This window comes from Microplitis mediator, chromosome 2, assembly GCF_029852145.1.
Source record: "Microplitis mediator isolate UGA2020A chromosome 2, iyMicMedi2.1, whole genome shotgun sequence".
Taxonomy (NCBI): domain Eukaryota; kingdom Metazoa; phylum Arthropoda; class Insecta; order Hymenoptera; family Braconidae; genus Microplitis; species Microplitis mediator.
In genome coordinates this window covers 2,870,143-2,897,255 of record NC_079970.1, presented here as the reverse complement: position 1 = coordinate 2,897,255, position 27,113 = coordinate 2,870,143, and the positions used below count along the sequence as shown (strand labels likewise).

Below are 27,113 nucleotides of genomic sequence, written 5' to 3'. Positions count from 1 at the left end.
AGCCGACTTCTAGGAAATTTTCATATCAACTTCAAAAATATTCAGCTCAATGATCGACATATTTAGTGATGTATAATATAATTGATTTGAAATTTAGTTACAATTTACTATACATATGTTGATAAATTATTTGATATTTTGGATGGGGTTTTAGGCTGGTGGTAATTTATTATTCCATGTTTAATGATATGAATCTTGAACACATTTGGACATTTGAATTATTTATTTACTGTAAATAATTTTCAAAACAACGGCAGATATAATTTGTGCTATAGATAAGCCCCTACATTTATTGGATTTATATTTATATAAATCTAAAGAAAACAAAGTATTTACGATATATTTTCTAATAAATTTTCCAGAAATACAGTGATGTCATTGACGTTCAATACAAACAGAATAAGAATTAACAATTTTATTTAAGTATTTCGATGAAAAAAAAAGTTGAAACAAACAAAATCAGCTGGTGACCTTCATCAATACCCTTATAATTAATTGGTATTTATTTAAGAAACTTACTGGGGATCACTAACTTTCATCGCGTGTGGATCTGAATGCTGCCCGAAATTTTAAACGGTTAATTGAATTGAAAATAACTCATTCAACAACAGAGAACAATATAAACGCGCATAAATACTAAATGAATTCAATCAACGATGTACAGACAAGTAAATACAAAACTTTTCTTTACCAGTCAATTTTATTTTAGTTATTATTTATAACTATTTTACAAGGTCATGAATATTTATATATATATATTCATGAAAAATTCTTGTCTTTTTTTGTAGGCCCGTAGTTTTTTTTTCTATTTTTTTTTTTTTTTTTTTCTAGTTCTATTGAAAAGATCCCCAACCCTAACAAGCACTTCATTAATAACGTTGACTTCTTTATCATGACTTACAAATTATACAGTCAATATATCAGTGAATTTTATATAGATGACGGTGTAGAATTTTAGACATGTTTATAAATAAAAAACTATATAATTATATAATAATAAAAGTATACTCATTAATAAATGAAATTTTCGCATGAATAATTATCATCATAATTAAGATATCTGATATTGTTCCAGAACTTTTTGATACTTAAATTTTACTTTTAATTGTTATTCTGTAAACTTTAATGATCTGGCATTAATGACTATGATGTAGATCATTAAAAATTGTTTTATTTAACTTTCCGCTGTGAAAATTAAAAATTTTCAAAAAAAGAGAAGTTATTGGTTTCAGTCCAAGTTTTGAAAATCGAGTTTTCATCAGATCTCGACAATTTGAGGTCCTAGGAAACTATTCTGACCACTTTCAGGAAGACGTCCGCCCGTCCGTGTGTGGGTGTAAACTTTTTTGTCCGACGATATATTTGGAAAGAATCAACCGATTTGAACGCTCGCAAATTCGCGGCAATTGAAAGGGCTCACCAATACTTAGAACTGATTAGAATTTGACGTCGATCGGTCCAGTAATTTATAAGTTATACAAAAAAGATCATTAAAAAAAATTTAAGTTGCATAACTCGAAATCGCTCTACCGATTTATTTCTAAGTTTTATCAAATCTAAGTCTCAAAAAGCTCTTTCGATTGCCCTTGATCACGAGCAAATCGGTCGATTTCTATATTTTTTCGTTCTAACTGTTTTTCGAGCTCAAAAGCTAACCAACAGCAACGTTTTCGAATTCTCTGAGCTCGTAAACAGTGAGAAGTTTTGGGGTTGACCCACAGGGTGAGACTTTTTTTTATGGAATGTTCTGGATCAAGTGAGAATTTTCAAGTACTTTCGGTGGAGTTACGTAAGATGGTTTAATAATAATTTGTCAATGGAGTTTGTATAAATATATATTTACAAAGCGAAATTCGCGTTAATTGAGGTGAAGCTGTAGAAAATCATCAAAGTATTTCCTCAATTCTCGTTTATACTAAATATATGTTCAATAATAATTGTGAGTATCAGGAATTATCTCGAAAATTCTATTTGGGTGGTTTATGACGTTTCAATTAGTATATTGTGTCACTTTTTCATTGACACTACTCCCACATGTTCGGTTGTTATTTCAGTAATCCAATCATAATATGGAATTTAAAAAATCGGGGTACGAAAATATAACACTAGTTTATATCAATTTTGTTTTATTTAATTATTACTTTTTTCAGTCATTTAATTAGCTGTTAATTCATTTTTGTTTTGATGAATTAAAGATTTAATAAATCACAGTAAAATTAATAAAGGAGAAAAATATTTTTGATATCTTAAGAAGGAAGATAATTTAATGACACATAAAAAATATATACATATATATATAATATGATAATAGTTTGAATGAGTTGCGTCTGCAATAGTGTCTTTTCCTCCCACACACGCGGGACAAATCTGGACCACGATCGATTGTAGGGAATATTCTTGGTGGCGACGGAATGTCTGGACACTGTCCGTGTCTAGTATAATACATACATAAATGGTTTATTGCGCGTGTGACTTTTTTCTTGCATTCTTAATCTAACTCGCGAGTTTAAAATTCTCTCAGCCTTGTGCAATTTCGCGTTTTATTGCCATTTTAACTATTAAATAATTATGCTTGTTTTGAATTATACGCATTTACTATACTCCTGTCATTTATACTATCACTCAATAATTAATAAAAAAAAAGATATAAAAATTCAATTGATAAAAATTAACGAGCTTATCAAAATTTTATTTTGATGAAATCTTTTACCCAAACAATGAATTTAAATAAAACAATGTTTTAATATTTTATTTAATTGCATTACTTAATTCTTTTGTTGTCATTTTCAGACGATGGAAAGTAAATATAGTGACGTTATAACAATTATAACATTTACATAAATTTTTAAAGGGCATGACGCGTGCGATACAAAATAAGTAGGAAAGGAGGAAGGGAATAAACAAGTACAATTCAAGGGGTGTAAATGTTCATGAATTTGAGTTGTTCTTCCTCGCTCTGAGGGGTTCAGATGGAAAAACGCGAAGGAAGAAAGTAAGATGGGAAGCTGGTTCATAGTTAAAATAGAGAAAGATGAAGAAATTGTGGCCGCGATATTGTCGCGCGCACAAGAACCGAAGGAGGGATGTGTACACTGGATACCACCGATATATTATATGGGGTATAAATACATGAATCGCGCAAGCTCCAATCATCATTTGTTCTCTGAATTTTCCAAAGTCAAAACTCTTATCTAAGCGTTACTTTAAAATCGCGATAGAGCTTTGCTTTATAGTTTTTTTAACTGCATTTATTTGACGTAGTGCATTTTTGATAGATCACGTGTTAAAAAAAATCTATATACATTATTTTCCAATTGATACAACAATTGGAATTATTTAAACCCCAACTGGAGCAAATTTAACGGTGAGATATTTCAATTTTTTACTTCTGTAATAATATTTATTTAGCCATTAGAATTTCATTTTATTTTTACTTCCTATCTATTTACGATACTATTATAAAATAATCCATAGGTTCCATCAAAATACTGCAATAAAGTCGCGTGGGACGCAAAAACAATAATGCACTTGATTGTATATCATTCGATTTAAAATTTGAAATTCGATACTATTTATATTTACTTCGGTTTTTTTTACACTCACTATAAAGTTTAAATTTAATTTTTAAAAATTTTCCAATAGTTATACTAACAAATAATTATTTTTTATAAAATAACTTTATTAATATTTTCGAAAGTGATTTTAATTTTTAGTTAACAAAAAAAATCTAATAGAGATTATTTTTTTAAAACAACTGGACCGCAAAACAAACAACAAATATTGACAGTAATGAGTCACCTATTTATGGGGCATTTTTTATCGAAAAATCGAACAGAAACTTACGTTTTAGTGGTTTACAATAAAGTAAAGTTTTACAAATGAAAAACTTTAAATTTGCTCGGTAATATAAGTCGAATTTACTTGCCATTTGTTGGGTAAATGACTATCTTGTTACTACTCTTGTTAACAAGGACGTCACACACTCTTATACTTTTTTTATATTTTACAGAATTTAACAAGACAAACGTGACAAATTGTATGACATCACAGCTGAAACTGAAATAGTGATTGTTAAAAATAAATTGTGATAAATACCTCAAGAAATTTAATAACCAATCATTTAATTAATAGCTTATAAATGTTATCATTAGGTCACTCTAATACGAGAATCATTTATCCGGGAATAAATTTATACGAAAATAATTATCTCTGTATAATTATTTTAGTAATAATAATATTATTATTAATTTATTTTAATCGACGTCAATAAACTTGAACATACATATATATTTTGTGATATATTTGTGTAAGAGATTTCATTTTCACAATGCTATATTGCTAATGAAATTGGCGGTAATAAATTGCGTGCTCGAAATCCAATCAATTACTAAAGTTTAACCGCGTCAAAGAATAACTTTCCGGGAGGTATTCATATGATTAGTATATATATAAATATATATTTGTCTATTTTCCCAATTTATATTAAATGTCCTCATTAATTTATTTATTATAATGTACATCTCTTAATGTGAACTTTACCCTCTTTACAAAAGTTTTATCAACTGTATATATTTATCAAAATCTTTGCATTAAATATATATATATTTTTTTTAATATTATTAAACGGGTCATATACTTTTGCTAACAGTTACATTTCAAAAATAGTTAAAAAATTTTTTAAATAAAAATACTTTGAAAAAGAAAATTATTTTGATATCAATTAATTATTTTAACAGAAATATTCTTAATCGTTTGACTGAGCTGTAAAAAAATTTTTACCGAATAAAATAATTTTTAAATAGATCGTTCGTTAGAAAAACTAATTTTATTATTCCCGTGTCAAACTTAAAGTTTTTTCATTTAGTAATAATTGATTATGTAGAATAAATTGTTATCTTGCTACAACTATTACTACGCATAAAAATAAAATTAAAAGGTAATCTAAAAGATATTTATCAATCCTGAATTGAATTTTTATTTTTCCTGTAAGTTAATAATACATTAGTTATTAAATGTCAAATCTCTTAACTTAATAATGTAAATATATTCTTCCTCAAAATGTAAATATATATGAGGACACGCGAGTAGTCAAGTCTTTAATGTCGTTTTGACTTTTACGATGTATACCCTACGTGACCCTCCGCTCGAAATTTTTATCACACTTTCAATAAAAATCTATATAATATACTTCGAAATATTTTATTGGAATAACTTGAATTTATTTCGGCTATTTTTGAATTATCGGTTTTATATTATTCATGTTACAGTATAACAATGAATCTTCAATGGGCATTAATAACATTGACTATCTTGGCTTGGTGGTCGCATGCGAATGCTGGAAGATTAGCAAGACCTGATTGCGAGTAAGTTTACCCGAATTTTCTAACATTACTTTTCTAATTACGTCTTGAATAATTATGTCACTCGAATGATGAAAACCTCAGGAAATAGTTTGTTTTATATATTTTTTTGGAAGCTATAAAAATTGTTGTAGTAACAATTGATGAATAAATCAACAGAAAAGTAAAAGTCAAAAATTCGGTTATAGCGGAAGGTAGAGGTCAAGAGTAATGGAAAAATTACAGTTTCAAATATCAGCAAAGTCCATCTACTTCGAAACTGTAAAAATGACATTATTTCTGAAACGTATTAATTATTACAGCTTCATATCAGACTTTTTTCAGTCCTCAATAGCATTTCATTCATAGGGGAGGGAGGGGCAAAAGGGGGTACTTAAGGAAATACCAAGTTTTCGAGGACTCAAATACGCGAAATCTTTTTTTTTTTTAATGATATTCAAAGTAAATAGAAGAAATTTTCAGTTACCGTTGAAAAAAAAATTTTTTCATTTCTGCGGGCAAAGTGGGGTACCCCCTAAAAAAGGTAAAAAAAAAAAATTTCTGGATTTTAAACGAATTTGATTAAGTTGAATTTTTTTTTAAGTAATTTACATGAAGAAAAATTGTATTTTACATGTTTATTGGATACAAAAGGAGAAAAAAAATTTTTAATAGTTTTTATCATAAAACAAACGTCATTAATATTTTTTAACTGACAATTGATTTTTGAAAAAGTTTATCAAAAAAAATTCAAAGTAACGCTTAATTATATTTACAGAAGTGATTTTGGAATGTTTAAAAACCATTTAAAATGTAAAATTTTTTTTTATCAAATTTTGGGGGTACCCCGTTTTGCCTACCCTACCCCCTTTTGCCCACCCCCCTTCCCCTAATAAAGTTTCATTAAACTAAAAATACATTAGAAACTCTAATATTTTGTATCTATAATCGTAATTACTTCATTACAAGATGTAGTTTCAATTACTACAGAGTAAACTATAATAGTTGAAGTTTTTTATACAAGGACTGAGTTTTTTCACTGAAAACTGTAATTTTTCCACTACTCTTTATTCGTGAACAATTAAATGATATCATGAATTATAGATGACAATAAATATATTTGATAATTAATATTTTAGGAGATTTGTATTTCACCCCCATTGTAGAGGAACGCAAGCCAAAAAACGGGTTATTACAGATCCTACAGCTATTAACAGTAATATTAAAGATAGTAATGCGGAAAGATTATGTATATGCAAGTACTTGACCAAAAGCGGAAAAAGAGATTTACTGGCTATTACAAAATTACTAGAAACAATGCTCGCTAATGTAAGTTTACAAATTTATTTAAGTAATTTTTAATCTTTTACGGCACGTGTTATATATTTTGACTAATGGATTTGAGTAATTTTATTTAAATAAATAAAAATTAATTTTAGGGTGTTGACGTCAATATGCTTTACGACGCGTATTCAAATATGGGACTGTTATCAAACAAAGATGGTAATGATAATTTGAGATCAACGCATCGTACAAACCAACTGAGCAGAAATAGTGATAATGTTGATTATAATAAACCGGATATTGACTTGGATTACTAACACAAGACGACACTAAAATAACAATAATAATAACGATTAAGATGTCAAGTATTTTACGCGATTGTATAACTTACTTAAATGAATTTATTGTTTGTAATGTTAAAATAACAATTGATACAAAGCAAACAACCTTTTGAAAAAAATCAGTCAATATATTTATGATAAAAATAATTTTAATGTGAATTAATAATTTTAAATTTTAAATCCTTCCATTGTATATATGTAAAACATCTCAAATATTATTTATATAATATATATATATGAATCATTTAAAATTTATGCTATATCTACAATAGTTTCTTATTCAAACTTTAAGAACAAAAATATATATATGTTTTATTTAAAACATTATTTATAATTTTATTTCTCAAGCGAAATTAAATTTTATTTTATATGGTAGCTTTTTAAGATAGAAATTATAAAACTGTTTAGTTGAAATAGATTGTTTATAAAACTGTAATTTATGTGTATAATAATTTTATTTAATAAATATCTTAAATTATGTATATATAATGCAAAAATTTAAACATTTATTTTATTTATATAATGAACTCTGTTTGTTTACCCTGAGACTAAAATAAAATATAGATTTTTTTAATTCTTGTGTGAGAAAAAAACTTTTTTGTAATTAAGCTCAAAATTAGTTCATTTAAAAGTTCAAATACGTGCCCGGGCAATTTTTTTCTTTCGAATTTTAAAAATTTCTAAATTATCTCAACATCATTCACCGAGATAAATATTATTGTACCTAATTTTTTTACATGGAAAGTTGATTCAAAAATTTCTGATGGAGACTTCTGTTGTCTCCTGGGGATATTTTTAAATCGAATAATTTATTTTTATCAGAGTTAAGTACCAAATTTCCAGTACCAGTATCCAGATTTCTTCTAAATTTTATTAATAAAATAATTTGTTTTCTTACTGGCTAGATTTTTCAAACCATTAATTCTTCATCCATTAAATTATAATTGTCATGGAAAATCAACTGAGTTTAAATGTAGCAGACATACGACAATTTTTTAATTACATATAATAAAATCAAATAATTAAAATAATAAAGTTTTTAAAAAATGCACGTACTAAATTTTGAATTGTCTACCCATGCATTTTTTATTTTATAAACATTTCAATTTATTATTTCAAAAGTTTTAAAAATTGTCAGATGTCCGCTAACTTTACTATCATAAATCAAAGGGCTGATGACTGGTATTTTGCCGCAAGTGAACATATTGATATTTACCTTTTAATTTTATGTTTTATAAATAATTATATGCATTAAAAAGAATCTCAATTATTCAATAATTCCTAAGAAAAAAAATTCAAACGTTTTTGCGACCAGTAAATCTGTAAAAAATAATTTTTTATAAGACAATTCAAAGAACGCTGGAAGAATTTGGTAGAGTTTAACCCTGTCACGTTTTTATCTGCAATATTGTGTGTTGTCTTCACCAGGTGGTGCTGCATTACTATGGCCGTTACAAAATTTGAAAATGGTAGTGTAGTTAAATCAGTGTGGATTTTTTTATTTAAAACTATTGTTTAAATAAAATAAAGAAGTCACTAATTAATAAATTTATATTTTAATAATGAGTAAAGACAGTGGAGATAATTTAGACTGGGCCATACAATTAGAGTGTCCACCATCAGCGTTGACAAATGATGTAAAAAAAATGTAAGGTTATATTTACTATTATTTGAATAAATTTTTAATTAAATAATATTTTATTGTTGATATTTTTATAAATTAATTTTAGTCTTAATCAAGGCATAATAAGTTTTGTGTGGGATGAAATAGCATCAGTGGTTCATCCTGTTGAAGATGTAGTTGACACACGAAAAAACATATTGCTAAACCATCTCCAAAGCCAAGCTCAGGTGCCGGTTATTCAGCATATTAATAAAATAAAATTATTAAAAACTGAAAGAACTTTAGTTAAATCACAAATTGACAAAGTTGAAAATATGTGCGAGACACTTTGTCATTCTCTTGAAGAAAAAGGTATTTTTAAAATTATTTTTAATTTTTAATGGTAACTGAAATGAGTGTGAATGTAACTGACAAGTGGTAATTTTTTAAATTTTTGAATAAATTGATAAAACGTAAGAATAAAAATTAAAAAATTAATATTTAAATCAATGAAAAAACTCGCGCATTTTTTTAAATTTAATTATTTATTTAAAATTCATAAATTATCTTATGTCTGCTACATTTACAGTCATGACTATGAATTATATATGATACTAAATTTAGCCGACGTAATAATTTTTGGATTTTTAACAAAACGATAAAATATTTCAAATAATTGCACCTATAGTTGTAGTTTTCTACATGTGCATATTTTTAGATTTTTTTATTTGTCATTAATTAAAAATTCAAAAATTTTTGGATGTCTGCTAACATCAGGATCATAAATATATGATAATTATTTATTGATTTTACTATCAAATGATTTATTTTCAGAATTAAAAATATCTAAACTGAAAAACGAACAAGAAAAAACGGAAATAAAGACTGGAGCTTTAGAATTGAAACTAAAAAATGTTGAATCGGAGATAAATTGTTGTAAGGAATTTATTTCATACTGCAATAATTTATTGCCGGCAAATAAACATGAAGTTGATGAAGCTGCTTTGCAGTATTGTCTTACGCTGGCTGGTTCAGTTATTTCACGTCAAGGCAAGCTGGAGGTAAATATAATTTTTCTCGCTTCATTTTATTTATTTATTTTATTAATATCTTGTACTAAATTCAATTAATTTTCAGACATTGAAACAAGTTCGAGAGATTTTGGATCCACTTGCTATTCCTGACTTATGGGATAGCTTGTTACGTAAACGTATGCAGGATACTGAGAAATTAACGAGACTCCAATTGGAGCAAGGTAACAACGAAACGCCTGATCGGCCATTTGATGAAGCCTCGAAAATAGGTTTTGCTTCTATCGATGCACAAATTGTTACATTGGCACTTGAAGCAATGATACATAAGGAAAAATTACAAAGTCAATTACAGAATGTAGTCAATATAATTGATAAAATAATGGTGAATAATTATAATAATTATTATTTAATAATAAATACATAAAATTTAAAGCGGCATATTTTTTGACAGGTCAATGATTCAGAGCAAGAACTAGAGTGGATCCAACTTAATCTAGAAATTGCTCAGCAAGATAAAAAATATAAAGAGTTACAGTCTTGTACTGAATACTTACAAAAATTTAATGAAGAGAGACACGATTTAACTGAAAGGCAATCTGAGATATCAAGTGAACATCATGATCTCAATTCCCAAATGGTAAGTATCGAATTATTCTACACCGAACCCTTCGAAGATAAATAATAAAATTTAATTAAATATTTAATTAACAGAAAGAGTGTATAGCAACGTTCAAAAATTCTGTGAAGTCCTTAACATCCGCCGGTAGTTTTCTTGAAAAATTAAAAAACAATTTAATCGACGAGCTAATGATTATAGCTCTGATGAATCGTCAAGTCAATGTCGATTGGCTCGACATTAATTTAACTTCTGAAATCGATGAGTTCCACAAATATACTGATGTCAATGCATTGAATAAAGTTATGCTGCTAGACAAAGTTGGGGCATACAGGTATTTAATAAAATATTTGATACTGAAGTCAGCCGACGTCTAATAATTTTTGGATTTTTTTTTAAACGATAAATTTAAAAAAAAAAAATATTTTAAAAAATTGCACATAGTTTTGTTAATTTTCTACATGTGCACATTTAAAATTTTTTTTTTTTGTTGTAATTAATTTGTTGTAATAAAAATCCGAAAATTTTTAATTGTCTGCTAACTTCAATCCCATAAAATTACTATTAAAAAATTATAAAAATTCCAGATACGCCTCAATATGTATGAGTAATATTTTGCCAGTAACACCGACGTTAACATCAGCAACTCCAGTATTCAACCCCCCACTGTGCCATTTAATTTATTGTCTAAGAAATCTTATGACGAACAATTTATGGAAACAACAGCACCAGTTAAAAAATTCCGAGTACGCAAATCAACAGATGATCGTAATTAAGAATTCAACTCTTGATTCATCGAAAGAAAATGATATATTTGAATTACTTGATAAAATAAGTTACAAAAATGGAACATGTCGTCGGGAATTAGAGAAACTTGAGACAATTTATGACGCTTGGGCTAATCAGCCGGTTCAAGAAGCGATGTCTGTTATTGATGACACCGCTCACAGATTAACGTACGATGAATGGGTGAAACGTTACAGCTCACTACTATTTATGATTACACGGAACAAATGAATGAACTTTGAAATAACCTTCGAGATAATGTGATATGTAATTACTCCATAAGTTATTATAATTATAATAGCTTGTAAGCTTGTACAATATTACGCAGTATTATAGCAAATATTTTTTTTCTAAATAAAGTTTTTATAGATCTTTATATTTATATGTATGTAGTTCTAGATTATATTATTTATTATTGCGGATGTCAATTGACGACTCGCAGAAGGCTTTTAATTGATGAGATGTAATATATAGCCGTTCTCTGCAGTGTTAGTATCCTAAGTAGCACAGAACAACTTTAAGATGTCTTTTAAAGGGACAAGACAAATTTTTTTTGTCTCAAGTTTTCTTAAATAAATAAAACGTACAGATTTTGGTCCTAGAAGTTAACGAAAATTGTGTTCTTTTTTCGGTGTTAAAAAAGTAATTTTAATTTAAAAAGTCCTAGATGACTTATTTGTAATATACTTTCTGCTGTCATTTATGTCAAGATTTTACACCAGATATTTTTTCGGTGATAAATTTCTTACTTTGTCAACATTTTGGTGCCTTGTCGATGGGTCAGAAAACAGCCTTAAAACTTTTATCTTATAGATGTCACAAATCCAAGTGTGTTATTTGGGCAGTTTTGAGGCTGTTTTCTGACTTATTGCTGACAAATAATCAGAAATTTATGTCACCGAAAAAATATCTGTTTAAAAAACTTGACACGTGACAACGAAAAGTAAACTCCAAATAAGTCATCTAATTTTTTAATTGAAATGACTTTTCTAGGAGAGAAAAAATAAGACAAATTTCCTATGACTTCTAGGACCAACATCTGAACGTCTTATTTATATAAAAAAACTTGGGTTTGAAACAAAAAAAAAATTGTCTTGTCCTTTTAAGACATTTTTATGACATCTTAAAGTTGTCTCTGCTACTTGGATTAGAATGTCATGTGGCGACAAGCGGCCACATGGTATCATTGTGTTCATTTAAACGTTTAGTCGAATGTACGGTAAAAAAATTAAATTCAAGTTATAGTATGCCAAAACGTTTATACAGTTATCAGGAATCGAGTAGAAAAAAATTAAAATTGAATAATAGTAAATTTAAAAGGTATAAAATGGTGACTCCGAAAAATGTTAAAACTCTACACTCTCAAAGTAACTCTAACCTTAATCAAAATGACAAAACGAAGACTGATGAATGTATAAATGAAAATAAAAATGAAGATTCTAATGAAATTCACGAGTCTTATGTTGATGTTAAAGTTGAATACTTAGATAATCCTGTCAAGTCGAGTAACGATAAAAAAGAGTACAAGTATGTTGTTTATTTAATTTAAATTCATTCAAATTAATGATCCTGAAGTTAGCAGACATTTAAAAATTTTCGAATTTTCGTTTTTCAACAAATCAATTGCAAAAAAATAAAATAAAAAATAAATATGCACATGTGAAAAGTTTAAAAAACTACAGGTGCAATTTTTTCAAATATTTTTTTTTATGGTTTATCATCTAAAAAAAAATCCAAGAATTATCAGACGTCTGCTAACTTCAGTATCATTTCAAATTAAACTATTGATGATTAAATTTTTTTTTAGAGTAATTAAACTCCCAAATGGCCTAACTGCACTTCTTATTTCTGATACTCATGATTTAAAAGATATAGTAGCTGGTGAACAGGATGCAGGTCAGTATAACTCTGGTGAAAATTTAAAAAAATTTAATTTGCATTTGGCTGCTTTGGTATTATTTTTATTCTTTAAATTCTGTAGCTTCAACAGCTAGCAGTGATGAGGAAGATGAAGAAGAGAGTGAAGAAGGATCTTCAGATGATGAAGACGACGATGAAGAGGAGGGTGAAGAGATGGAGATGAGTGATGAAGATGATCAACATGCTCACTTGTCAAAGAGAGAAGAAAAAATGGTACAATTAAATGTTTGATTATTTTGAGCAATTAAAATTTTTTAATTTCTTTTGGTATTTAGGCTGCATGCGGATTGTGCGTTGGAGTTGGAAGCTTCAGCGATCCCTCTGAAATACCTGGAATGGCTCATTTTCTTGAGCACATGGTTTTCATGGGCTCTAAAAAATATCCTACTGAAAACGATTTCGATTCTTTTATAAAGAAACGCGGTGGTTCTGATAACGCATCTACAGAGCCAGAGTTGACAACATTTACTTTTGAAATTGATGAAAAACATCTTTACTCTGCATTAGATCGTTTCGCTCAATTTTTTATCGCCCCTCTAATGCTGCGAGATGCAATAACTCGGGAACGAGAAGCCATCGAAAGTGAATTTCAAATGGCATTGCCTTCAGACTCCAATAGAAAAGAGCAATTGTTCTGCAGTCTTGCTAAGCCAAGTCATCCTGCCACTAAATTTACCTGGGGAAATCTGGTAACTCTTCGTGACAACATAACTGATGATAATCTATACAAGCAATTACATAAATTTCGTGAACGTCATTACAGCGCGCATCGTATGACACTGGCAATTCAAGCACGTCTGCCTTTAGATACTTTAGAAGACTACGTAAAAAAATGTTTTTCCGTAGTACCGACCAATAGTTTACCTTCAGAAGACTTTACTCGTCATATAGGTGCCAATTCTTTTGACACCGCCAGCTTTAGGCGTATTTACAAAATTAAACCAGTAAAAGACGTCTGTCAGATCGAGCTGACATGGACCATGCCGCCACTTCATCATCTTTACAAAGAAAAGCCTCATCAGTACATCTCTTGGATCATCGGGCACGAGGGTAAGGGCTCATTGATCAGTTACTTGAGGAAGAAAATGTGGTGTCTTGATATTTACAGCGGCAATGGAGAGAGTGGGTTTGAACACAGCTCAATGTACGCTCTTTTCAGTTTGTCTCTGGTCCTTACTGACCAAGGCCACGAGCATTTGAAACAAGTTATCGATGCGATATTTTCATACATCAACATGGTACGTAAATTAGGACCGCAAAAAAGAATATTCGATGAGATTCGTATGATTGAAGATACGAATTTCCGATTCACTGACGAAGTGCCTTCGATTGAAAACGTCGAAAGTTTATGTGAGAACATGCATTACTACAAGTCAACTGATTATATTACTGGAAGTGAACTCTACTTTGAGTATAATCCTGAATCAATAAAAGCTTGCATGGATGTTCTGACACCTGACAATGTTAATATTATTATTTTTGACAAAAAATTTGACGATTCAACATTCGACAAAGAAGAGCCGTGGTTTAAGACAAAGTACACAGACACTGAAATTCCAGCTGACTGGATAGAGTCTTGGAAAAACATTGACGCTATGCCAGAGTTCCATTTACCCGAGCCAAATATTTTTATAACCGATGACTTCACTTTGATTCCCGCGGAATCAATCGAAGCGCCGGTTAAAATTTATCAAGACACTCTGTGTGAAATCTGGTACAAGCCTGATGCTAAATTTCGTTTACCTGAATGTCATATGAATTTCCAGTTGATATCGCCTATGATCGCATCTTCACCTGAAGGGTAAATTTAATTGTCAATTTTAATCGCGTAAAATTTTTTTTTTTAATGAAATTTTTATTTCAGAACCGCTATGTGCGATTTAATGGTAGAAGTACTGAAGCAGTTGCTTGCTGAAGAATTGTATGCAGCAGTAGCCGCTGAATTGAGCTACGAAGTTAACTCAAGTGAAAAAGGTTTACTGATAAAAGTCTACGGGTTCAACCAAAAGCTCCCGCTACTTCTTGAAACGATTGTTAAATATATATCAAATTTCCCTGAAATTGTCACGGAGGATTTGTTCGAAGTGATGAAAGAACAGCAACTAAAAGCTTACTATAATACATTTTTAAAGCCTTCTAAACTAGGAAAGTAAGTAATCATTGATGACTTCGAGTGACTGAAAGTGAACGTGATGAGTAATTTGAATAATTATTCAATACTTATTAAAAATTTTTAAATTATAGAGACGTAAGATTATCGATCATTATGTTGAAACATTGGACGGCTATGGATCGACATGCGGCGTGCAGTAAAATATCATTTGAAGAATTTAAAAACTTTGTTAAATATTTTACTAAACACATTTATATTCAGTCATTAATCCAAGGCAACATGACGTCAGATGAAATTAAAAATAACGTATTAAAATGTTTTGATATTTTAAAATGCGGGCCGCTATTACCAAACACTTTGCCACGATTACGGACAATGTCACTGCCTTCTGGAGCACATTATTGCAGATTTAAAAATTTTAATTCTACGGATTCAAATTCTGTTGTTACAAATTATTATCAATCTGATTTAGCATCAATAAAGTTGTCTGTTACAATTGAATTATTGACCGTGAGTATTTTAAATTGGCAAACTAATATATCAGTATATTATTAATTTTGAATGCTTTGATGATTTAGATGATAATGGAAGAGCCTTTATTCAATCAATTAAGAACACAAGAGCAACTTGGATATGACGTATTTTGTCTATTGCGTGATACCTACGGCGTGTTTGGATACTCGATCTCAGTTTGTACGCAAGCTGATAAATTTAGTGTCGAGCATGTTGATGATCGGATCGAGGCCTTTTTAAAATCATTTTATGAAAAACTTGAGTCTTTGTCGGATAAAGATTTTGAGAATCACAAGGAGGGTCTTATTAAAATAAAACAGTGCGCTGATATTCATTTGAGGGAAGAGGTGATTCGTAATTGGGCAGAGATAAAATGCGGGGAGTACATGTTCGATAGACTGACACGAGAAACCAACGAAATTCGTCAGATAAATCTCAAAGATTTGAGAAGTTGGTTCAAAGATCATATTGTCGGAGGGAATAATTTCCGTAAATTATCAATTCAAGTTGTTGGTACGGAGAAACAACGACAGGAGGGTGATAAAAAATTCAGCGACAATGAAATTATTAAATCTGAAGACTCTGAAGGTAAAGAGTTAATTAGTGTAGAATTATAATTAGGGGCTATAATAAAAACAGTAAAATTTTGCGTGACGTATTTTATGATCGTCCCCTTACGTAATTACTAATAAATGTATATATTTTTTAAATTTTAGAGTCAGCAATTAAACTTAGTGATGCCAGCTATGCCTTGCAGTATTTAAATACAGATGAGGATGAAGATAAAGTTTTTATAAAAAATATTGAAAAATTTAAATCTGGATTATATGTCTACCCAGAACGTTACAGCAATTGACTTTTTATAAATAGTAATTGACAATTTAAATAAATTAATTGAAATGTAAAAAAGGAAGGAATTTAATAAACAATTAATTGAATTTTACATTTTTATTTTAGTTCCATCTCAAAATTCGTTCAAAATTTTAATCCCGGTTATAATCAAAATTTTTATGCTAGTGTAACCAATTACCAGTAATAATAATAATTATTGTTTTATTATCATGATGTGTACATATATTTTTTGTGGGAGAACCGACGAAGTGTTACAAAAATCGCCATGAGAATTTTTTTTATTCTTCAGATTCTCATTCGCGATATAAATTTAACGTTGAAATATTTAATTTATTAATTATCAGTAATATATTTTTAAAAAACCTGTTAATTAATATGATCATTTTTCATAACACTCTTTTACAGTACACTCATTCCATCGCAGATATTATACGTCATAAATTATAAATGATAATTAATTTAATTATTAATCAATTATTTAATTAATTAAAACAAATATATGCAAACAGTAATTAGATAAAAACACAAAATATATTTATCAGATTTTACATCAGTTAATTATCAAATTCATATTTTTTCGATATGGGTAAAATTTAAGACATTGGTAATAATATTTTTTTTTATTTTTACGTTTACTATTAATTTTTTTTTGGATTTTTGGTTATTTTACGTACTATTTTTCATGGGGACATTATATGGGACCCACGTGCGCTTCCATCTACATCAATATAGTGGTTGAAATTTTTATTTTTAATTATCAATTCAAATAATTGCTACAGTTATACGTTGTGAAATTTCTAACATTATGTCTTACAACGAATATTTTTAATAAGCATTAATTATTACAACAAAATAAAGTATTCAAAGAAAATATATGTAATTAATTGTTAATTAATTCAAAATAACATTTATAAGTAATTGATACAAAACATAAATTAATTAAACTTAGAATCTTAATATTTTTTTTCAAATCGTCGCGCGATTTACGAAATAAAAAAAAAATGAAAAATACTTGATGTATTATTTGAATTTTTTAAAAAATTAGTAATTAATAATTATACAATTAAAATAAATTTAACAAACTTATCATTTTTAATAAACAATCGAAACAAAATATAATAATAATAATAATAATAATAATATAGTTAATTGTTAATATTTTTTTTTTCTATATTTTTGTGAATAATAAGAGACATACGATACAAACTACTGCTCAAAAGCATTTTTAAAATTCATATTTCTCAGTATCGTATTTTAAATATTTTTATGCATTTATTTTTTTATATTTTTTTCATTGTTTTTTATTATTTTTTTAATTATTTACTTTTTTTTATCAACTCGGCGCATAATATATATATACTTTTTTTTTCTTTTTCTTTTTTTTCCTTTTCAAATGGAGTTTACAGATATTTAAATTACAATATACGATAGATTATGTTTTAAATGTGTTACAGTATAATTTAATACAGAATAAGTTTTTATTTTTTTGTGGGTCCCAAAATCCTACGAATATAACAAATAAATCAAGTGCATTGACACCCGTTTTTTACGCATTTATGTTTTGCTTCATTTTATATTAAATATTGTATAATGTTTTGTATTATCAAATTTTCCATCATACTTTTCTGCATCGCCTTTTCATTCGCTCGTCACTTTACTTAGAGTCGAACCAATTTCATTATTTTTTAAATTGCTATTGAAGTGTCATGTACATTCAGCAGCAGTAATATTTATCAAGTGTATCAACGTTTTTTTTATCATCATTGTAACTCTTTGTCTTGTTATATTTTTGAGTAACTTCTAAATGCCATGAGACCATTTGAATGAGTGTGAATGTATCAGACGTCAGACAAATTTAAAATTATTAATAAGTAGAGTAAATGATTAAAAAAAAATATTTCAAAAAAATGCACTTATTAATTTTTTAATTTTTTAAATGCGCATTTTTTAAAAATTTTATTTTAAATTATTTACTCTATTTATTTATAATTTGAAATGTGTCTGATGTCTGGTACATTCACAATCGTACCATTTAATTATAATCAACGTAATTGGTCATTAATTAACAAATGGCAAATGTTTTTTGTGTTGCATGTCAATGTTTATTTATTGTTTTTGTTAAATATCTTCGCGGCTTTTAAATGAAACATGTACAGCGCGGAATATTGTACATTTTAGTCACAATTTTTTTCAAACCCGTTCTCATAATACTCGACATTTGTAATCATAATTATTATGTTTTTAAAATTTGAATATAATTTGTAGAGAAATGTCAATATTGGTTTTAAGTTTATCATCAAATTACAGAAGGTTTATTATGTTAATGCTTTATGATAAGACTTGAATTAATTAGTCATTTTGAAAAAGCACAATCCATGTGTGATTTATTTTTTTATTATTATTATCAAGATTTTAAAACGGATTAATTAATTATTATTTTGGAGGCACACATGCGTTTTATTAATACGTCTGATAATAACGAGTTATTAAATAAACACTTATTGTTTTATTTATAATTTAAATGAAATTCTCAGAGAATTCCCGCCACTTTTTTAAAAAAATTCAATGACGAACTGTCACAATCGTATTAAAATTTGATTAATTAATTAAAAAAGGGAACGCGGTTGCCTTTGCTGAGATAGATTTTTAAAAAAATTACTTACAGTCGTTATTAATCAGGAGTCAAACGTAATTATGATACTGAAGTTAGTCGACGTCTAATAATTTTTAGATTTTTTTCAAATCAATTATAAAAAACAAAAATATTTAAAAAAATTGCACCGATATCTTTTTTGAGTTTCTACATGCGTATTTTTTTAGTTTTATTTTTCTTGTGATTGATCAGTTGACAAAAATTTCAAAAATTGTTAATTGTCTCCTAACTTCAGGATCATAATTCTGTAGGCTGAAATTTATTCACCGAATTTCGTTTAACTCCTAATTAATAACTACGTAATTTTTTAAAAAATTTATATCCCCGCGAAATTATAACGTGTCCTTTTTTAAATTAATCCTTTAATTTTTCATTTCAATTAATTAATAAAATTCTAATACGGTTATGACAGTTCAAAGTCAATGAAAATTTTTAAAAAGTGGGAGACACTGTCTGAGAATGCCCTTAATTAAGTTGACATATTCAAAATTCCAACGCACATTATCGTTAAATCTCCAAAAAAATAAAAATTATTTTTCAACCTCCCAACATTTGTTATATAACGACATTTTATTAAATTGTTATTTGTCGTATAAAGAATTATCATTGTCACAATGCATATAATTAACTATGCAATAACAAATCTACAAAAATATAACATTTTTCAATCTCTTGATCTCACTTTTGTTAAACGGCATATTCTCTTTCTCGTATATTATTTCCGTTCGCTTAATTATCGTATACTCTTACATTTTAAAATCCTTTATCATAAATCATCAATCATTTATTATCATATTATATTTTTATATGGTTAATATATTTAATATAAAACCATTATCAGCCTTGTTTTTATTATCCTTATCAATGCCATGAGTTTCATCCAGATCACGTTTTATTTTTATTTTTATCTCTCATTAATTTTAATCAACCAGATCCTTACGAGAATAAATAATATTTATACCCATTGATCTGCATACAATATTTATATTTACACAAATCACATCACTATCACTATCACATTCATCATAAATCCATTCTCACATACGTACATAATACACTATTTTATATAAATAACATCAACAATTATTGTTATTTATTTATTTACTCAATTACTTTTATTTAAATCCTTAACTCCGACACTAGGGTAATCAGGCACGACAATTCAATCACTCGTTATCAACATATATACCAATTTATTTATCATATAGTACGAGAGATCCTACCTGAATAAACGGTCACCCACTAGGTGTACTTGCGGACACTCGCTATCACACATACTTGTAATAATAAATGTAGGGACTCGTATATATTTATGTATAAATATATATTTTACCTATATGAAAAGCATCAGTCTCTTTACGCTAATAATACCGTCGAGGTATCTTATGCCTCATTAATTTCCTCACATTTATATTTATATCCCAGGAGATACGTATGTTTATAAACTTACAATAATTATCATCACATGCAATAAAACTACATGAGGCACCTGATAACAAGACCGTGCATTCTTGAAAGCGAGCATTTCATATAATACCGGAAAATATATATTTTATATCATGGTAAAAAAAATAATCACATTCCTTAATAATTAAATACCTATAACAGCTGACCACGTTTGTATTTTTTAAATATTTATTAATTATATTGTTTGTTTTTATTTATTTAATCAGCGTGTCCACGCCAATCAGTCAAACTTACGCGCTTATCATGGCGAGTATGATCTTTTTGCTAAATTATTCATTTATTTTTTGTCGTGCTCTATAATGTTGTTCGTTTATTACTTTTTTTTAAACTAATGTATGTACGGCGATATTTTTGGCAGTGAGATACAGTAATGATCGATTAATCGATCAATTTTACATTTAGTTTAGTCATTTAATCCTTTTCATGTCTGAGAATCAGACTCATTACTGGCTAATGCAGATTTTTTTTTTTTTTAAATTATTGGCCCCACTAGAGCTTTATATGCACATCGAGCTATAGTGCACTTGATTAACAAAAAAAAATGTTGATAATAAAAATAATATGTGTATATTTAAAACACGAACGCGATAATAAAGAAAAAAAATCTAATTGATAAATTTTTTTGTCAACTGTAAATTTGATTTTTATTATAAATAATTATAATAAATTTGTACAAACATGAAAAAATACAACTTTAGCAGAACAAAAAAAAAGTAACTATTAATTAATAGTTTAAATAATTCGCAACAAAGCTGATTAAATCTTTTTTTAAATATAATATTTAGAATTTTTTTTTTAAATAATGAATTAATAAATGAATGCAAAATAATAAAGTATATTTTTGTGCACGACCGCTCGATAGTCATATAAAGATATTAGCTGCGGTCTTTCGTCACATCCGAGAGCATAAAATATTCTTCCTCCGTCCCAGAACCCGAAATAAAAATTTTATTTCGGGTGAATTTAATTTTCTTTTACCGTTTGCGATGCATTGAGAGATGCATCACCTTGACCCTTCTCCTGGGGTTTGCTACCACCGTTGACAACACTGTCAGTTTGTTGATTAGATCCTGCTGTTTTTTCTTTGGCATTTACATCTTTTACCGATAATTTACTAGAATAAAAAATTTACAATTTTAGCAAAAAAATAATCGAGATTTTAAAATTTTAATTACGGTGTCTTCAATAAACTTACGAAAAGGCATCAGCATTAACTTCGTCATCTGTATTGTCTCGATTTTTCGAATCTTTCTTCGTATCGTTTTCTTGATTTTTCTTAACCGCAGACTTCTTCTTGCTCGTTGCCTATAAATAAATAAAATACATTACAATATAATAAATTATAAATAAAAAAAATAAATAATTACTTACTTTCATTTGAGTTTTCTTTCCACGAGTTGCAATTGAATTATTGCCTCCTCGTGATTGAAACATACGAGCATTCAAACGCGGCAATGGCACCTAAAACAATTAACATCAAAATTCTACATCACACAACAAACTTCAAATTCAAATAATAATATTATTCGTGCGCGCGTTAATTGATAGCTTAAAAATTTGAATTATTTAAAACAGACTACTGATTCTCACCAATGCATCCACAATCTGGAGCTCCAATAATAGGATTAGCGTTACAAATAAAATACACATATTACACTATCTCTATAATATATTTGATATTGACAATAAATCAGGCAGTTCATAAAATTATAAAACAGTAAACAATTTAATGACAAAATATCTCAAGACAATTACGTCGTGCTTATTGCAGTAATTTACAAAACATAATTAATTTTTACCTGTGGAGGAAATCTTCCACGAAGATGTCCTTGTAATGGCTGATGACCTTGGATCCTTCCTGGCTGACCGTAATTAGCGCCCCATTGACCAACAACGACTCCAGCAATTTCCAACTGTCCACCGCGCGATGGTACAGATCTGCGAATTAATTCACGTGGCAAAATATTTCCTGGACGATTGATACGAGCACGACTTTGATTGTCATTCAATGCACAACTAACTGGCAGACCATTTGATGTCAGTGGCAGCGGTCGGAAGCCAGGAATTATATCTGGATAATTTTAAGGAATAACGTCAAAATAAAATATTTACAGAGCAAATTAGTTGACTAATTAATTTAAAAAAATTACTTGGTGTTATTGGTGGCTGTGGTGGTCGAGCGTATACAGGATTAAAACCTTCAGTGATTGCTTTACGCATTCTTTCAACTTTTACAACGCGATCAATGTGACCCCCACAGAGCTCAAGAAGATTTTTAGCCACCGCAGCACGTGCTAGTGTGTGATGGAACAGCTTTCCATCAAAGAACAACCAGGGACAGCACATGAGCCAAGGAATCGGAGCACCACAAGCATCATTAGCTAAAAGGGCTGTCTCTACACCGGCCATGAACAAGGTGGCCAGTTGAACCCCACGGAATGTTACAAGCGGAAGCTAGAAAAATTTATATTTTAATTGCAATTATTTAACAGCAAAAATTTTTTTTCGGGTTCAATATGTACCTGAAGGTCTTGGAGGTACTGAGGGTTCATTAAATCCGGAGAAAATGCTTGAACAATAAAAGCATCGAGTTCTTGACGCCGCAATATTTTTATTTTGTCCGAAAAACTCATGATGTATCTGATTAAAATTTTTTAGAGTAAATTAAATCGCACTGATAAATTTAAATATAAATAAATAAAAGATAAGATAAATTACCTTAGTACACAAGACATGACCAGCAAGTGTTGGGGTACATAAGAAATATTCAACATGAGGGATGTATCTGACTTCATGCACGTGAGGAATCCGCGAAGTCTGCGGCGTTTGTCTTCAATTCCAGTTCTGTTAAATTAAATTAATGGCATAAATAAAACATTTAGAGATACTTTAGATGGAAATTTTAATTCTACAGTATACACAAATTGAAATACACAAACACAAAATTACTACCATGTACACAGAATAGCCAACACACATTTAAAATATTCTCCAGAGCAAACTCTATTTATTAATAATGAACATCCAGTTGCTAAAAGTCACGTTTAATATTTAAATAACAACTTCAGTTGTACACCATAACCATTTTTATTTTAAACTAATGCATAAATTACAACAAAATAAATTACATTTAAATATTAAATGACTTACCCGAACCACAGACGCTGGATTGTTGGTACACCCCATCCTATTTGTTCAGCTTTAATAAGTTCTGGCGATTGATATGGATTTGTTTTTGACCATATCCATTCTTTAATTACAATATCAGGCACTTCAATTTTTTCATGGTCTATTTAAAAAAAAATAAATGAATAAAATGAAACATCAATACTCAAATAATTGTCATGTCAGTAATAACTGCCAATTAATGATGAAATAAATTAATTACCTCCTTTTTCTTTATTTTTAGTCGCCATAAATATTTGATGGTGGAGATTAAATAAAATAGCATAGACCATTTGTCTTACCGGTCGATAAATGACGTGAATAGACGGGAATTCACAGTTATTTTCATCTTCCAGTAATACGGGAAGTTTAATTTCACCAGTAGCGAGTATTTGATAGATATGAGGTGACATTAAACCTTTCTGATGACGTTCAGAAGCAGTTCTCATAACTTCGGGAACAGTAGTTGGAATACTGATGGGTTTTTCAGATGTCTTGGGTTGCTCAGTAGTGACGTGGGATGGTGAGGTGGCTGATGAGCTGCTACCGGAGCTTGATGAACTCAGTAAATTGTTGTGTGTACCATTTACAGTTGGCTCTGCAGCATGCTGGTCATCTTCAGTTTTAGCGTTGTCACCGTCTACCTGAGACTGAAGCCCTGGTGGTTCAATGACAATTTGCGGCGCTGCTTTAGCATTTGCCGTTGCTTGATTGTACGCGTCCAAACTTTCACGTTCACTTTCAGCAGTTTCTGAAGCAAATCGTGATGTTCCCATGGTGCAATTTCCATCAATCACCGCTGTTTCTGCCGAACTTTGTTTATTTACAACCGGTTTTTTAGCTTCTGGTTTGCAAGCTGTAAAATTTATATTTCAAATAAATAAATTGATAATTAAAATGAATAATGAATAATTATTTATTTAAATTAAAGTAACTGACCTTTATTTGGCTTAGATGTTTTGTAATGCAAAAAACCTTCCTTGGTTCCGTTAATATAATATTGGACGGACTGATAAAGTTTTGAACATCTAGGATCAGTCAGTGAGCCAAATACTTTTTGAGCCACAACGTCTTTGCAAATTGACGGAAGATCTTTAACAAATGCCGCTATTATTTTAATTGATTGATCAATATTTGTTTTATTTGGCCCAGTTATATTTATATTCAATCTTTTATAAAAATCAGTTAGTTCTTGTTCTGTCAAAATATAATTTCCGAGTAATGCAGCTAGTATACAAGATCGTTCTGCTGATACTCCAAGTGATTTATTAACTTCTGACATTAAATATTCTTTAGTGTCCAAAGACCCTTTGTACGTTAGTTTTAATTGTTCTGAAGAAAAATAACGAGGCGGATCAAAAGCTGCATACTCTCCGTCATCGGCAACGAGCCCATTAAAATTATTTTCACGACAATATGCAATAACTTCTTGATGATGATCATCCATACTACACATCTTTAATTAAAATAAACAATTAATACCAAGTAAAAAAATTTTTTAATCGTCTACTTAATGATAATTACCACAGATACTTTCAAATGACGTAATGCCATACGTAAACTAGTGCGTAAACAAACAGGAGGTGTCCACCAAATTTTAGGTGGTGGGGTTCCTTTAGTGGCAATGTGTTTTAAAACCTATTATTAAATAAAATAAAAAAGTAATCATCAGTGTAAATATTATTTCTTCTTTGTCTAAACTATTATCTTGTTTGTATTGTTAATAACGTACATTATTAACTTTATTACGCATCTGAAGCTGCTGCTGAATCCACTCAGAGCGACGTGGAGCTTCATTGCAACCATTGAAAAATACCACCAAGTCAACTCCTGACAGCTCAGTCGCTTGAATTAAAATAGCGAGAAACTGGAGCATACGATTCCATTGTCCACCGCACGCCCAGTCTATTCAATTAAAAATATAACATTTATTTATTTAAATCACAATAACATTTATTATTACCAACAACTTTTTAAATAGTATTTATAATTTATTGTTTACTTAAATATATTACAGAACAAACCTGAAAAATATCCACCGTAAAGACGATCTAGACAACACTCGGCATCCAGAACAAGACGCAATAATGGTGATTGCAATGATTGAGCTTTATTAAGGCGATTTCGCTGTCTCTGAATAACTTGCCGTGCAATTTTTAATAAATCCACGGTAACTGCACCTCCTGCTACGCAATTACTGTCTAAGAAAGTTTGAAAATCTTGTATACCCATTTTTATTTGTCGTTCTTCTGGCGATTGTCAAACTTTTCTTGTTCTTGTTGGTTATTAATTTTGAATTTATTTTTTTTTAATTTACAATTTTTTTGTCTCTTTAGTTCAAACTAATTTTGTTTTAGTTTTTTTAAAATAATTTTATCATAAATTAATAAATAAATATTTTTACTCTAACATGTAATCTCGGTATGCCGCAAATTGAAATCTGTAAATAAGATAATAAATAAATAATTAATAAATAATAATAATGACAATATTTATTGATAAGCTTGAAAATAACAAAAGTATCAGAATAAAAGCCGGTAATTAATCGACAATAACTAAAAAAATAAATAACTTATGATTTGTATATAATTTATAAATACCACATGATAATTAACTAGTTTAAAATTACGTAATGATTTAAAAATTCAATAATAATAATTATAATAACAATAGGAAAATAAATATCAGCGTCATTTTAAATATTAACTATAAATAGGAACGCCATTGATTCTGTTTACTGTAGACGTAGCAATAAAATTAATTGTTATAATTATATACATTACCACCATAAATATATATAAATATATTAACAGATAATCACAATTAATTAACTATCCATTATTTTAGTCTGTCAATGACAGAAAGATAAACAAAAAAATTTATAAAACTCCAAACGCATAAATAAATTTATCGGTTTTAATAAACGACAGATTTAATAAACGATAGATTTTATACACCGGCATGGCGATGGTCTAGGAAAAAAAAAGAAAAATTAAAGACAAAGACAGCCGTTACTTATGCAAGCTTATCAACTGGACTCGTGATAATTTAAATATAATTACGCTGTCCATATTATTTAATAATATTCTCATGTTTGTAATTAATGCCATTAGTTATTGTTATTATTATTTATAAAATACTTACGCTAAGTCCAAGAGGATCATCGTGGCTCCTAAAATGTTACAGAAATCACACACACACACTACCAATTTTTTTTTTTACGTGTGTGCTTCTTCGTCTCTTCGTTTTTTAATACGCTGGCGCCGATTGTTTTGCGCGGCAAATATTCAAAACGCGAAAGCAAAATGTTGGTATCCAAGTGCGTTATCTTTGTTGTTGATGGTAACCAGTTGTAAATTCAAATAATAATCATAATTATTTATTATTATTATTACTGTCATTGTTATTATTATTATTATTTCACTAT

At 28.6% G+C, this 27,113-nt stretch overlaps 4 protein-coding genes across 8 annotated transcripts; 3 read left to right on the top strand and 1 right to left on the bottom strand.

Annotated features, from left to right (window-relative positions):
- The first annotated feature begins 356 nt into the window (after positions 1-356).
- Positions 357-7,201, top strand: LOC130663664 (uncharacterized). Of its 3 annotated transcripts, none has more exons than XM_057463025.1 (5): positions 361-668; positions 2,852-3,364; positions 5,268-5,363; positions 6,479-6,668; positions 6,779-7,197. In XM_057463025.1, the coding sequence occupies exons 3-5, from the start codon at positions 5,275-5,277 to the stop codon at positions 6,938-6,940; spliced, it is 441 nt and encodes a 146-aa protein (XP_057319008.1). In that variant the 5' UTR covers positions 361-668; positions 2,852-3,364; positions 5,268-5,274; the 3' UTR covers positions 6,941-7,197. The 3 variants fall into 3 exon arrangements, with proteins under 3 accessions (XP_057319009.1, XP_057319008.1, XP_057319007.1); XM_057463024.1 differs by having other exon boundaries at positions 2,791-3,364; XM_057463026.1 differs by lacking the exon at positions 2,852-3,364 and having other exon boundaries at positions 357-668; positions 6,779-7,201.
- Positions 7,202-8,399: 1,198 nt separating this feature from the next.
- On the top strand, positions 8,400-11,755 carry LOC130664088 (uncharacterized). The gene is made up of 7 exons (XM_057463807.1): positions 8,400-8,612; positions 8,695-8,939; positions 9,402-9,628; positions 9,705-9,983; positions 10,053-10,238; positions 10,313-10,551; positions 10,805-11,755. Exons 1-7 carry the CDS (start codon positions 8,527-8,529, stop codon positions 11,232-11,234), a joined length of 1,692 nt encoding a protein of 563 aa, XP_057319790.1. The 5' UTR covers positions 8,400-8,526; the 3' UTR covers positions 11,235-11,755.
- Positions 11,756-12,012: 257 nt separating this feature from the next.
- Positions 12,013-16,487, top strand: LOC130664085 (nardilysin-like). Its single transcript, XM_057463803.1, has 8 exons — positions 12,013-12,530; positions 12,811-12,899; positions 12,985-13,136; positions 13,199-14,724; positions 14,788-15,072; positions 15,168-15,546; positions 15,615-16,137; positions 16,266-16,487. The coding sequence occupies exons 1-8, from the start codon at positions 12,181-12,183 to the stop codon at positions 16,403-16,405; spliced, it is 3,444 nt and encodes a 1,147-aa protein (XP_057319786.1). The 5' UTR covers positions 12,013-12,180; the 3' UTR covers positions 16,406-16,487.
- A 98-nt stretch (positions 16,488-16,585) lies between these two features.
- Positions 16,586-26,946, bottom strand: LOC130664087 (constitutive coactivator of PPAR-gamma-like protein 1 homolog). Of its 3 annotated transcripts, none has more exons than XM_057463804.1 (15): positions 26,831-26,946; positions 25,711-26,126; positions 25,419-25,591; positions 25,211-25,324; positions 24,626-25,142; positions 23,910-24,542; positions 23,672-23,810; positions 23,240-23,365; positions 23,044-23,161; positions 22,672-22,975; positions 22,321-22,592; positions 22,112-22,132; positions 21,893-21,982; positions 21,717-21,826; positions 16,586-21,635 (listed from the first exon to the last, which is right to left on the bottom strand). In XM_057463804.1, exons 2-15 carry the CDS (start codon positions 25,916-25,918, stop codon positions 21,485-21,487), a joined length of 2,976 nt encoding a protein of 991 aa, XP_057319787.1. In that variant the 5' UTR covers positions 25,919-26,126; positions 26,831-26,946; the 3' UTR covers positions 16,586-21,484. The 3 variants fall into 3 exon arrangements, with proteins under 3 accessions (XP_057319787.1, XP_057319788.1, XP_057319789.1); XM_057463805.1 differs by lacking the exon at positions 26,831-26,946 and adding an exon at positions 26,470-26,621; XM_057463806.1 differs by lacking the exon at positions 22,112-22,132.
- Positions 26,947-27,113: the final 167 nt, after the last annotated feature.

Bases quoted from the DNA above. Each gene is read 5' to 3' on its own strand.
- LOC130663664 (XM_057463026.1), top strand. From the start codon at position 5,275: ATGAATCTTCAATGGGCATTAATAACATTGACTATCTTGGCTTGGTGG. The intron at 5,364-6,478 runs GTAAGTTTACCC...TTAATATTTTAG, and splicing joins TTAGCAAGACCTGATTGCGA to GAGATTTGTATTTCACCCCC. The intron at 6,669-6,778 runs GTAAGTTTACAA...AATTAATTTTAG, and splicing joins TAGAAACAATGCTCGCTAAT to GGTGTTGACGTCAATATGCT.
- LOC130664088 (XM_057463807.1), top strand. From the start codon at position 8,527: ATGAGTAAAGACAGTGGAGATAATTTAGACTGGGCCATACAATTAGAG. The intron at 9,629-9,704 runs GTAAATATAATT...ATTAATTTTCAG, and splicing joins CACGTCAAGGCAAGCTGGAG to ACATTGAAACAAGTTCGAGA. The intron at 9,984-10,052 runs GTGAATAATTAT...ATTTTTTGACAG, and splicing joins ATATAATTGATAAAATAATG to GTCAATGATTCAGAGCAAGA.
- LOC130664087 (XM_057463804.1), bottom strand. From the start codon at position 25,918: ATGGGTATACAAGATTTTCAAACTTTCTTAGACAGTAATTGCGTAGCA. The intron at 25,143-25,210 runs GTAATTATCATT...TTTTAATTAAAG, and splicing joins GTCATTTGAAAGTATCTGTG to ATGTGTAGTATGGATGATCA. The intron at 21,636-21,716 runs GTAAGTTTATTG...TTTTTATTCTAG, and splicing joins GTTAATGCTGATGCCTTTTC to TAAATTATCGGTAAAAGATG.
- LOC130664085 (XM_057463803.1), top strand. From the start codon at position 12,181: ATGGTATCATTGTGTTCATTTAAACGTTTAGTCGAATGTACGGTAAAA. The intron at 12,900-12,984 runs GTCAGTATAACT...TAAATTCTGTAG, and splicing joins AGCTGGTGAACAGGATGCAG to CTTCAACAGCTAGCAGTGAT. The intron at 16,138-16,265 runs GTAAAGAGTTAA...TTTAAATTTTAG, and splicing joins TAAATCTGAAGACTCTGAAG to AGTCAGCAATTAAACTTAGT.